The following is a 13,124-nucleotide window of genomic DNA, read 5'->3' as shown; positions in this document are numbered from 1 at the left end:
CTGGCAGAAAGTCTGCCAGTACTAAAATAAAAAGGTATATTTGTTTTTTTTTTTAGCATATTTACATATCCCCCCTTAGCCCCAAACCTCACTGATCCCCCACCAAACTGCTCTCTAACCCTCCCCCTCTACCTTAATAAGTGCCATCTTGGGTAATGGCAGATGTCTGCCAGTACCCAGTTTAGAAAATAATTATGCTTTTTTTATTCTTTTGCCCCCGTCCATGCTCGCCCACGTCGGTCCCGATCCCACCCCCCTCCACATCACACAGCCCATCGATGGCCGCCCACCCACCAACGATACCGGCCATCGATGTCCAGTACAGAGAGGGCCACAGAGTGGCTCTCTCTGCATCGGATGGCCATGCAGAGTTATCGAGCCATCACTGCAATAACCTGGAAGCGAGCAGGATCGCTTCCAGTTGTTTTCCAGACCAAGGACATGCAGGGTATGTCCTCAGGCGTTGACTGTCTTTTTTTTAGAGGACGTACCCTGCACGTCCTCGGTCATTAAGAGGTTAAAGTGCCCCTGGCAGATGCCCGCCCCTGAAAATGGCCCTGTCTGTAGGTCCCATATACTGCTGTATGCCTGGCTCGCTCAATACACTTTTGGGGCAAGTGGTCCCCAGTGTATGTACAGTCGCACCGGCTCCACTGTATGCATGGCTCACTTACACAATAAACGTTTGCCCCAAAAGTGTATTGAGCGAGCCAGACATACAGCAGTATATTTCCAATTTACTTCTGTTATCAAATTTGCTTTGTTCTCTTGGTATCTTTTATTGAAGAGTAAAACTAGGTAGGCTCATAAGAACTCAGGAGTGTGCACGTGTCTTTAGTAGTTTATGGCTGCAACGTTTTGCAACATTATTTGTAGCTTTGTTATAGTATGTTGCAAAACACTGCTTCCAAACAAATAACAAAGAAATAACAGCTCACCGGACCTGTATGTCACGATCCTCCCAGAGCTTCCCCTTGCACTCACCGGACTGATGTTACTTTATGTAAAACGACATGCCCATCCGAACAATCCTCCTAGAGCTTGTTGTCACGTGTTATATATATATATATATATATATATATATATATATATATATATATGTGTGTGTGTTTAATATACTTTTACTATCCTATTAAATAAAAAGGGAAACATTTTGTGTATACATATATGTAGAAAAAACGAATAAAAATGGAGCCATGAAAAAATGTTTGTAGCTCCAGTTCCAAGGATTTGTCGATCCATGAGTTAATGTTTTATTGTTATTTAGTGTCTTCTTGATTGCTAGGGAAATATCTAAAATTCTAATTTTCATCTTGCAGACAGAGATGTGTACAACCTTGGTACAGATACTGCCCTACAAATTGGAACTGCAGATGAGCTTGCTTATTACTGGGAGACCAGATATCAGGAAGCTGCCATCTATCTTCAGGTTAGTTATGCTTAAAGTGATGGTAAACTTTCCCCTTTGTATAAACAGATATGGAATGTTAGCAATATTTAAGATGGGATTTAATTCATCAGTTGTAATGAAGATAGGCTTTAACTTATGTTGGAAAAAGAAGAGAGGGCGCCTCATAGTGTATTACGAAAAAATTCAAAGGTGGAAAAAATACACTCACAGAAAATGGTGGCACCCGTCCAAGTTCAGGGTGCAGATAGACAGGCTAACACTTAGCAGCAGTTAGCTCACTGGTCACGGGCACACCGTCAGCTGGTCTCCAAGAGATCTTTTATCCTGGAAAGACTCAACACATCAAATCTTGTGATCAACTGGTACTGGGAACCGCTCTGGAAACCACTCTGTGAGGAGTGCTACAGCACTGCTGATATTATCAAGATTTTTTTAGTGAACCAGCAGACAAATCTCCGTACAATAAAAACAATTTTATTAAAATAACATAAAATTGCAGAGAGTGCAACGCGTTTCTCGACCATTCTAAGGTCGTTTCATCAGGCGGGTAAATTTAAAACAGTTATTTGTTTCCATTTTCACAGAGAACATACCCTACAAGGAACTTTTTAAAATTTCAATATACTCCCTTTTTTCGTTTTTATTTATTTCTATCCATTACACATTTTATATTACAACCAGTATTGTGTATATTTTGCACTTTTTCACTGCTTATCACTATATACAACAATTTATTTCACTGTATTATTTCTTGTCACATATTTCATTGTTTTGGGATTTAACGTTCTCTAGTGTGTGTGAATATACACATATACACAAGTGTATTCACATATTGCACACTCAGTGTAATATTTTTATTCGTTTTTTTAGTGGCGCCCCCTACGAGACATAATTATTTAATTGCCTGTTCTTTGTACATTTAACTTATGTTATTTCATAAGGGGGGGTGAGCCTCCATAATTCCTTACGCATGGGAATTCACTTTCTAGCCACTAGAAAAAGGCAAAGATCTCCAAACTCTTCCCATCTCACTGGCATGCCAGTCTAAATCCTTGCCTTCCAGGAGGTAGGTGAAGAATTGCGGTGGTGCTCCTTAATTTTAATTGAGAGGGGTTCTCAGACAGATTTGAGGCCAATTTCCCCCTTAGAGAACTGCTGTTGAGAGTCAAAGGGGATATTGGAGTATGGGGCTCTGACACAATTACTTCTGGTTTAGGAGTTAGTCACAAGCCTGCCACAGGTGTCGTAGGGACTGGTCCCTTAACCTCCTCCTGTTGGGTCGTTGATATACTCCTCAGTTAAATCCTCTGCTGTAATGTGCAAAGCAATGGATGGGCTATCCACTGGACACAGTACTGGATCATGGACTCTGAATACCATGAAAAAAAGAAATGTATAAGATAAGCATAGAGATGGGAAGGCTGGAAAAAAAAAAAAAACGGGAAAATTGAGAAAAAAACATTTTTTCCCGTTTTTTCCCGTTTTTTCCCAAAGCCGTTTCCCCCGGAAAAAAATAAAAAATTGCGTGGAATATGTTCTTTTACAATGATAAATAATATATCTCTGACATGGTATTCAAACTATATAACATGAAGACCTTAATGAAAGACTTCTGAGACTTTATGTAAAGTCTCAAATCATTGCAAGTTCTCTCAGCTGAAGACAAGCAAATCCTGGAATACAATTCAAGTACACTGTACTTCTCAATGCAATTCTCAAATAAGACAAATATGAATTTCTGCCTCTAGGGGGCACTGTAGGGGACAGGCTTCAGTTTAGTTTGCTTGTGGAATCCATCATGTACCTCCTACAGTGGGTGATTGTTGGTGTACAGTAGATAATAGTTTCTGTCCTCTCAGGTCTTAATTGACAGGTAAGAGGTTAAATTTATCTGACAAATTAGTTTATCTTTAAAACCTTTATCTAAATGGTTCCTATTAATGTTCTCCCCATCACAGCATAATGTTTACCTAAAGTCTTGTCAGCAAATAGTTTTTTTCCTCCTCTCAGTAAAATGGTGAGACCAAGATCTAGAGTAGTGTTTCCAAAATGCGTACCCCCAACAATGCTGGTTTTCATTATAGCTGAACCAGTGCAAAGGGGAAGTAATCGGCTGATCAGTACTAACCTGCTTTCACCCATCAGCTGATTATTTCACCTGTGCACTAGTTATAATGAAAACCTGGCCTGTTGTGGGTACGTGAGGACCGGGTTTGGAAAACACTTATCTAGAGTTTGGAAACATTTCCACTGTGCAATTTCTGCTGAGAGCAAAGCTGCAATTTGCAAATACTGTAAGAAGAAATATTGTTTTCCAAATGCTACAAGGCCCATAATAAAAGTTCTCATTCCAGAAACACTCTTTCTGTATCTTTAAGTAAAGAAGTGTTGCAAACCACTGCCTGAAAAAAATATACAATACCTTCATTTATAGATAAAATGACACCTGAAAATCAGGAGAACATTGATCAAGCTCTTGCAAGAGCAATAGCTTGTTTCAATCCATGCAAAAATTAGATTAAATCGCATGTACTGTATATGTTGTGTCTTTGTTTCCTTTTCTCAATTTATTTTTTTAAAGCACCACTACAAAGTTAAACCTCGCTATTGGAGCTTAAATATTGAGGTGGTCCTTACACTCCCCCAATGTCCATATCCTACTAGCACAAATAATTCCAGTTATTTACCTTTTTATTTGCAATTGGTGCTAAGGGGAAAATCTGTTTTTTTTATGTGGATGGTTTATTGCTTATTTTGTTGCTTTTGAGGGGAAGGGAGTGGTGGTTGCCTGATCTCGTGTATAGTTAAAATGTTCTTAAAGGGACAGTTTACTCAAATATGTTCTCCTCTTTAATTTGTTCCCAATGATCCACTTTACCTGCTGGAGTGTATTAAATTGTTTACAAGTATTTCCATTACCCCTATATTGGCAGTTAAAATAGTTTATTTAGCCTTTGGTATCCTCACCCATCCTGAAAGTTTTTGGCCTCCAGACCAATGTGTGTTAACACAGCCAGTAGAAGAAATTACACTTGCAGTGGGTTATAGAGAATATAAAGAGATAAGGTAATAAAATGTTAATTGTCCATTGTTCTTTCTAAGTATTAGTGATTGGTTTATGGACAGATGTAAGATAAAGAAGCATGCATGTGTACACAATGTGATAAAGTAATCAGATCTGATTTATACCTTCAAGCTCAACCCATTTTATTAGGTTGTGGCTTCAAAACACTAAATCAGCTAATTCATATACACAAATAAGGCTTAAAAAAGCAAATCTCATACATTTTATACTCTGCAGCTGGAAAAAAAAAGTTATTGGAAACACATTAAGGGAAAACAATTTTATAGTATACTGTCCCTTTAACATATACTGACCTTGTTATTCCATTTGTAAAATAATTTATTTTTTTTTTATTAAAAAAGCATTTTTTTCCCCATGACTTCAAAATTTCCTGAAATTTTACATCTCTAGGTAAGCATAATTTTTTTTAATTTTTTTTTGAATGTAGTACTGAAATTTAAATACCCGGCGCTCTGGCTGCCCACTTTTTGTTTTGTTTGTGAGTTGGAGAACAGTTCAAACCGTTGGCTCACAAAAAATATACCTTTTTGAAGTGGGAGGCCAGAGTGCAGGGTATTTGAATTTCAGCGCTACATTAAAAAGTGAGTTATAGCGCATCTTCATTACAACTGATTAACCCCTTAAGGCCAAGGCCATTTTTCAATTTCTTTCCCTTAAAGGGACAGTATACTGTAAAATAGTTTTTCCCTTAATGTGTTTACAATTGCTTTTTTTACCAACTGCAGAGTAAAAAATGTATGAAAATGAGCTTTTTAAGATTTATTTCTGTATATTAAAGCTCTGATTTTGTGTTTTGAAGCCACAGCCTAATAAAATAGGTTGAGCTTGTAGGTATAATCAGATCTCATTACTGTATCACATTGTGCACATATACCTGCTTCTTTATCTTATATCTGTCCTTAAACAATCACCAATACTTTGAGAGAACAATGGAAAATCAACATTTTATTACCTTCTCTCTGCTTTATCACACTGGGAGTGTAATTTCTTCTGCTGGCTGTGTTTACAAAGCTTATCTATAGCTGGTACGCGCGGCCACAAACTTTCAGAATAGGTGGGGATACCACATGCTAAATTAACAATTTCAAATGCCAATATAAGGGTAAAGGAGCTACTTGTAAACAATTTAATACACTCCAGCAGGTAAAGTGGATCATTGGGAACAAATTAAAGGGGAGAAAATTTTTGAGTAAACTGTCCCTTTAAGGACCAGGGCTATTTTTACATTTCTGCAGTGTTTTTTGTTTAGCTGTCATTTTCCTCTTACTCATTTACTGTACCCACACATATTATATACCGTTTTTCTCGCCATTAAATGGACTTTCTAAAGATACCATTATTTGCATAATATCTTATAATTAACCATAACATTTTTTATAAAATATGATGAAAAAATGGAAAAAACACACTTTTTCTAACTTTGACCCCCAAAATCTATGCATATCTACAACCACCACAAAAACACTCATGCTAAATAGTTTCAAAATTTTGTCCTGAGTTTAGAAATACCCAATGTTTACATGTTCTTTGCTTTGCAAGTTATAGGGCAATAAATACAAGTAGCACTTTGCTATTTCCAAACCATTTTTTTTATTAGCTATAGTTACATTGGAACACTGATATCGGTCAGGAATCCCCGAATATCCCTTGACATGTATATATTTTTTTTTTAGTAGACAACCCAAAGTATTGATATAGGCACATTTTGGTATATTTCATGCCACCATTTCACCACCAAATGCGATCAAATAAAAAAAATTGTTCACTTTTTCACAAACTTTTTCACAAACTTTAGGTTTTTCACTGAAATAGCAGATATTTATGGCTGTGGCATTACTTTTTGGTAATTAGAAGGCCGCTAAATGCTGCTGTGCACCACATTTGTATTAGACCCAGCAGTGAAGGGGTTAATAAGGTAGCTTGTAGGGAGCTTGTAGGGTTAATTTTAGCTTTAGGGTAGTGTAGTAGACAACCCAAAGTATTGATTTAGGCCCATTTTGATATATTTCATGCCACCATTTCACCGCCAAATGCGATCAAATAAAAAAAAATCGTTCACTTTTTTTACTAACTTTGGGTTTCTCACTGAAATTATTTACACACAGCTTGTACAATTATGGCACAAATGGTTGTAAATGCTTCTCTGGGATCCCTTTGTTCAGAAATAGCAGACATATATGGCTTTGGCGTTGCTTTTTTGGTAATTAGAAAGCTGCTAAATGCCGCTGCGCACCACATTTGTATTATGCCCAGCAGTGATGGGGTTAATTAGGTAGCTTTGTAGGCAGCTTGAAGGGTTAATTTAATCAGCCTCCCACCTGACACATCCCACCAGCTCTCTTCCCTCCCCCACCCCAGAATTGTACCCGCCATCTTAAGTACTGGCAGAAAGTCTGCCAGTACTAAAATTAAAAGTTTTTTCTTTATTTTTTTCTTTAATTTTTTTTTAAAATTTACATTTGTAGGGCCCCCCTTAGCCCCCAACCTCCCTGATCCCCCCCCCCCAAAGATCTCTCTAACCCTCCCCCCACTAACCACCACCATTTTGGGAACTGGCAGCTGTCTGCCAGTACCCACTTTGCAATAAAATGTTGCCTTTTTTAAAAAAGAAAATCACTTTTTCTGTAGTGTAGTTGCCCCCCCCGGCATTTCCCATTGCTGGCCAGAAGCTTACCAGCGATGGGCCGCCCACCCTCCTCCCTACAGCTGCTCCCACCCACCAACGATGGGCACCATCGCTGGCCGATGCAGAGTGGCCCCCTCTGCATCGGTGTACCAAAAAAGGTATTGCAGTGATGCCTCAATATCGAGGCATCACGGCAATACCTTGAAAGCAGCTGAAAGCGATCAGGATTGCTTCCAGCCGCTTGAACATCTAACGACGTACAGGGTACGTCGCTGGTCTTTAAAGACCAGTTTGTGTCTGACGTACCCTGTACGACGTTTGTCGTTAAGGGGTTAATTAAACTCCATCTAAAATATCACTAACATTCCGGATCTGTTTAGAAAAAGGGGAAAGTTTACCATCAACCTAACAAAAAAACGGGGCTGAAAGCTGACACCACGTTCATTGGAGCAGTAGCCACCTGCCATAACCCATACTCTTAGCTAGATTGGTACCTTCTGCACTATTGTAAGAATCTTATTTATGAAGTAATTAGGGTTACCCAGGGTAAAAATAATCTAACAGTATAGTAAGGGTTTATACTTGGTAGTTTCGTACCTGTGCCAGTAACTGAGTAGCATCCATTTATCCTTGGGTACAATTCATTCTGGCAGTAAACACGTTGATGACCATCACAGACTCAACATGTAATTTATTATTATTTATAAAAGGAAACATGATGGTTTTCATGCTAATATTAATATTTTAGTATTTATTATAGTATAGATAATATTGTAGTTTTAATATTTTAAATTGTTGCTTTAATGATGCACATAATGTTTTATATTCTCGTATTGCTCTTGAACACCTCTGCATATTTTATATCCGTAACATAGTTCTGTATTGCGACACTCATCATTCAGGACATGCCTTGTTTTATAGTAGTGAACCACACCTTCAATTACTGCTAAATACATGTGTTCTGTAAAGTGCTTCAGTATCATTTAAGAACTTGGCATTCAAAATTGTCTGCAGGGTAGTGTGAGTAAGGTGCTTCATGTCATGAATCTTTAACCCCTTAGTTCCTTATGGTATGGTATACCTTGTTCCTTATGGTGTTTCTTTGTTGAAGAGAATGCCTAAGTATCTTACACGTGTCTGGAGAACTACATGGCAGCCGTTATACAATAATGCTTTTGAGCACAATTTGGCACCAGTGTTTCCGCAATGTATAATGTTAAAAGCACACTCCTCGGCTACCTACCTACTTTACAACATAGGATACCATGAGAACAAAATAAATTTGATATTCAAAAGTGTTTGAAAAAATCATGAAAGAAAAATTCTGGGTTTCGTATCCCTTTAACTTGTCCTTCTATGAGGCTATATAGTGAGAGAAGGGAGGAATAGGTAGAAAGTCAGAGCTTTTAACTTGCAATACAGAGAAAATGAGACCAGACAAATTCACCTTTTTTTTTTTTTTTTCTTCTTTTCCTAATGGTTTGTGATTCCTTAAATTAAGTACAAACATTCTGTTTAGGACACGTATAGAACAGATAAATCAAGTTTCTTAAAGTGAAAGTCAATCCTAGCGTTTGTGAAACGCTAGGATTGACCATTAAAACAAATAAAGGGGACTTTCATTCATGAAGTATATAATACTTCATGCCGAAAGGTCCTTTTATTTGTTTTTTAAGCATTAGCCGTTCTGAGCTGATAAGTACACCGACGCCAGAAAGCGGTTTTGCTTGAGAGGTGACACTAGGATTGACTTTTTCTTTAAATATGTTTTGGATTTGAAGTTGCTTAATACATAGCAACAATTCCGGTTTTGTTACATTATGCTAACTGCACATTTCAGACAGTTGTTTGTGTTTTATGACCATGACAGTATGATAATACTGAGTTTATCATCAGTTAAAATTATGTTTGAGTGGGGAAAAAAAATATTTTTTATGTACGAAGAAGCTTTACTCTATGAAAAATAAGCTATTGTAAGGTTTATACACAATAGGGGCATATTTAAATATAATTAATGAAACAGCCTGCAACTTCTTTTTAGATGGGGAAAAAACTAACTAGAATGTATTTTTTTTTATGCTATTTAAATTTTTATGGTAGTTTTAAACTTTTCAGGGACCTTGTACTAAATAAAACCTTCTGCCTTTCTAGTAAAATAGCATTTTAGTGTTTTATTCTTTATTTGTTTTGTTCCAGAAAAAAATGCAAACGCTATTTCAATGTAAACAAATACGGCAGTATCGGTTGTGTACTGGAAACCTGTTGTAGTTATGGTGGTGCTGTCCCCCTCAGGTATGAAATTGGTGTGATCCTGGTCTTACACAAATCCATGAGTGATGAGGTCTGTATTCCAGTGACCGCAGAGGCAAGAAACTGACGATGGTGCTATACACTTTGGCTTTCAGATTGTACTATAGTGGGTTTCTGGCCTCTTGAGGTCATTGTAATACAGACACCATCACACATGGACAGGAACAGTTCTGCCATAGCTAAAGCACGTTTCCAGATACACAGTAGCGGAGTAACTAGGCTAGCAACGTCCATCAAAACCGGGATGTGATTAAAGTTTAAAAGAAAAAAAAATACTTCTGACATTGTTTTGTATTTTTTGCACACAGTTTATTCACCAAAAGAATGTATTATCTTGTCTCAGCTTCAATGTGATGTTATCGTTTCTTTAAATAACCTGATGATGATTTGCTTTTGTATTTCAGGAGGGTAAGAATAACGATAAGTTTTACACACATCCTCGGAATCCTAAGGCTCTCTCTGCATACCTGTTTGCACACAATCACCCATTCTATATTTTGGAGATCTGCACTGCTCTTCTATTGATGCTGCTGTCTCTGTGTGAGACCCCTGCTGTCCCCTATCTGCGTCTTGATATCTATGTAGGTGTGCGGGGCTCAGGCTGTAATTTGTTTTGTTCATGTTTATACACTAACAGGGCCTTCTGTGTGTATTCTCTAACACAGCTCAATGTTAATGACAGATTTAGTACAAGTTTACAACTGGAAGCAGCTTTTTTTTAAAATTTGGTTAACAAAAGTGCACATGGAATTTTAAGAAGAGCACTTAGCAATTTCGAACTTTATCAACATTGGCGACATATTTCTTATAAAGATTTTACTTTGGTTACACTGTTATGAAAATATATAAATAATAAATGAATGTGAAATTGATGAGATAATTAAAGAGACAGTAAACACCTTGTACTTACAAGACATTTCTGTTGTGGTGTTATAGAATAACATATCAGCCAAGTCTTAAAGGGATACTAAACCCAAATTTTTTATTTAATGATTCTGATAGAGCATGCCATTTTAAGCAACTTTCTAATTTACTACTACTATCAATTTTTCTTTGTTCTCTTGCTATCTTTATTTAAAAAGCACGCATTTATAGCTTAGAAGCCAGCCCATTTTAGGTTTAGCACCCTGGATAGCACTTGCTTATTGGTGGCTACATTTAGCAAACCAATACAGAAGCATAACCCAGGTTGTGAACCAAAATGGGCCGGCTCTTAAGTATTACTTTCCTGCTTTTTAAATAAAGATAGCAAGAAAACGAAGACAAATTGATAATAGTAAATTAGAAAGTTGCTTAAAATGGCATGCTTTATATAAATCATTAAAGAAAAAATTTGGGTTTAGTGTCCCGTTAATGTTATTAAAACAAATTAACACAATTGTTTTTCAAGAGCCAAACTCCACCCACCATTTGCCTTATTAGGAGGAGCGAATCTGAGCTTTATTCCACAGACAACCAGCCACGGTGATAATGTTAGTATAAAGTAAATTATTTTGCAGTTTTCATCTGCTAAAGCCAATTAGAGACAGATATCTAGCACATTTATCCTTGAGAAGTCAGTGGCGTTGATGTCAAGTTCCAAGAATAATAAATTCCTTAACTTTCAACTACATGAAAAGGGGGGAAAATAAATAATGAACCGCTATTGCAACAATGTTTCATTATGCATAAATAAACCTGTTATTCACAAATCTCAAGGTGTTTACTGTCACTTTATCATTCATGCACTTGTTGCAACTGTGATCAGTGTTCACAGACAATTTTGCCAGCCAGGTGGGATTGTGAAATAGTTTGGTTGGGGCAGTGTAATACTTTGCAATATTATAACATTTTCTTTTATTTATAAATATGACTTAAAGTGATGGTAAAACGCAAAGGATTTGCCATCACTAAAAATAATTTGGAGTTTCATTAATTATTTAGTAAAAAAAAAATAGTGCTAAACTCACCCTCTCTGTGCTGCATCAGCTCGCGAAAGTCAGAGCCTCCGGCCACCCACGGCACAGCGCTCTTCTACCAATGAGGTGATGTTTCCACCTCTAAACCAATAGTCGTGCTAGCATACAGAGCACTGTCAGATGACATGCACGGCTATTGGTTTACAATCACTTTAAGCTATCACATACGTTGATTTTAATGATAAATTTATTATTATTAAACCATGAGTAAAAAAATAAAATAAAACAATAATTGTATATATATACATATACTGTATATATATATATGAGAGAGAGAGAGAAAGAAATGAGATGACACACACTGGTCCTTTTAAACAGCAAACCAAGCTTTAATGTAGCGTGAACATTTTCGGGGGACACTCTCCCCTTCCTCAGGAGGAAAAAATGTTCACGCTACATTAAAGCTTGGTTTATATACTGTATATGAATATATAAAAAATGTTGGACTCATAATTATGGTTGTCCAACACCAAAAAGGAAATTCTATAACCTGCATATGCTGCAAAAATAATAGCTGTTTTTTTTTTTTAATTTTTAGGGAAAGTGTATGTTTCTACAGCTCAGATTTAAATCATCTTTAGCTTAGATCGTACATTTAGTGGAATGTTCTAAAATTTTATACAGAACCCACATGTTTGTATTGTGAAAAAATGATTCTGTAGATTTTGCCCTTTCCCTAGAACAAACGCTTATAGTTCAGGGTGAAATCTCTATATAAAGCATCACAATGTATTCTAAAAACATTTAAAAAACTGCCTTTAATATGCATATTGAACTAATGCAAACCTACCCTTATTAAAGGGTTATCATTAAAGTGATGGTAAAGTTTACAGTATGGGAAAGCTAATTCTGAAATGACATTTTATTTTAATAGCACTTTCATTTAGTATGTTTTTTATTTATGCGTTTGATTATTCCCATTCCAGGCACCCTCTGCAAATGCACTTTTTTGTTTCCCCCTCAAGGTGACGTTTTCACCTCTTATCCAAATTGCTTTGCAGCCACCCCCAAAAAAACTTGGGGCGTTTTTTTCATGCTATACAGCTGAAAAGCAGATTGGATAAAAGACGAAAACGTAATCTCGAGGAAAGAACTGCTGAAACAGTTTTGTAATTTATTAGCATAAGTATGATATTTTACCTTTCACAATATGCATGTTTTTAATTTAAACAAAATAAAAGATGGTTTTCATTTTCTATATATATTGTTATTCAGGGGAGTACAACATACACAAACACTAGGGGGAATCTAAAACATCTGTTCTGTTTTCATGTATTTTTGTACTTTGCACCCTATTAATCAATAACAAAACATATGAAGAAGTAACATAAACAGGACCAGGAATAAAAAAAAATATTACCTTTTTACTGCATTTTTAAGTAAACTTCAATTTTTCCTTTGTTAAATATGTTTTAATTGCTGTTCTTTTATTTAAACTAGAAAATGTTTGAGTTTGAATGTCCCTTTCTAAAGAAAATCTGGGGGTACATTTTTCAATCAATGAAATTGGTTTGTTGTAAATTATACCATTATCAAATGTTTTTTTCTTGTCATTTAAGTCACTGTCTCCTGTCCATATGGTCTCTGTAGGTCCATGCCACACTGGAGCTGCTTGCCCTGGCATGTGTTGTGTTTGAGCTGGGCATGAAGATGAGATGGCTGGGCTGTCGGGCATACTTAAAGCATCGCCGGACCATGCTAAAGGTTGGTTAGCTTTCTCGGCTATAGATGTAC

The 13,124-nt window shown here is 36.5% G+C and overlaps 1 protein-coding gene across 3 annotated transcripts in view; it reads left to right on the top strand.

The window, feature by feature from the left end:
• Nucleotides 1-13,124, top strand: part of TPCN1 (two pore segment channel 1) — a 235,332-nt gene that overhangs the window by 13,118 nt on the left and 209,090 nt on the right. For all 3 annotated transcript variants that reach the window (XM_053702163.1, XM_053702161.1, XM_053702160.1), the window contains exons 3-5: nt 1,320-1,429; nt 9,837-10,013; nt 12,981-13,094. In XM_053702163.1, the coding sequence (XP_053558138.1) occupies nt 1,320-1,429; nt 9,837-10,013; nt 12,981-13,094 (401 nt within the window). The remainder of the gene's footprint in view (nt 1-1,319; nt 1,430-9,836; nt 10,014-12,980; nt 13,095-13,124) is intronic.

This window comes from Bombina bombina, chromosome 2 (genome assembly GCF_027579735.1).
Source record: "Bombina bombina isolate aBomBom1 chromosome 2, aBomBom1.pri, whole genome shotgun sequence".
NCBI classification, from domain to species: Eukaryota; Metazoa; Chordata; class Amphibia; order Anura; family Bombinatoridae; genus Bombina; species Bombina bombina.
This window is presented reverse-complemented; position numbering and strand designations above follow the sequence as displayed.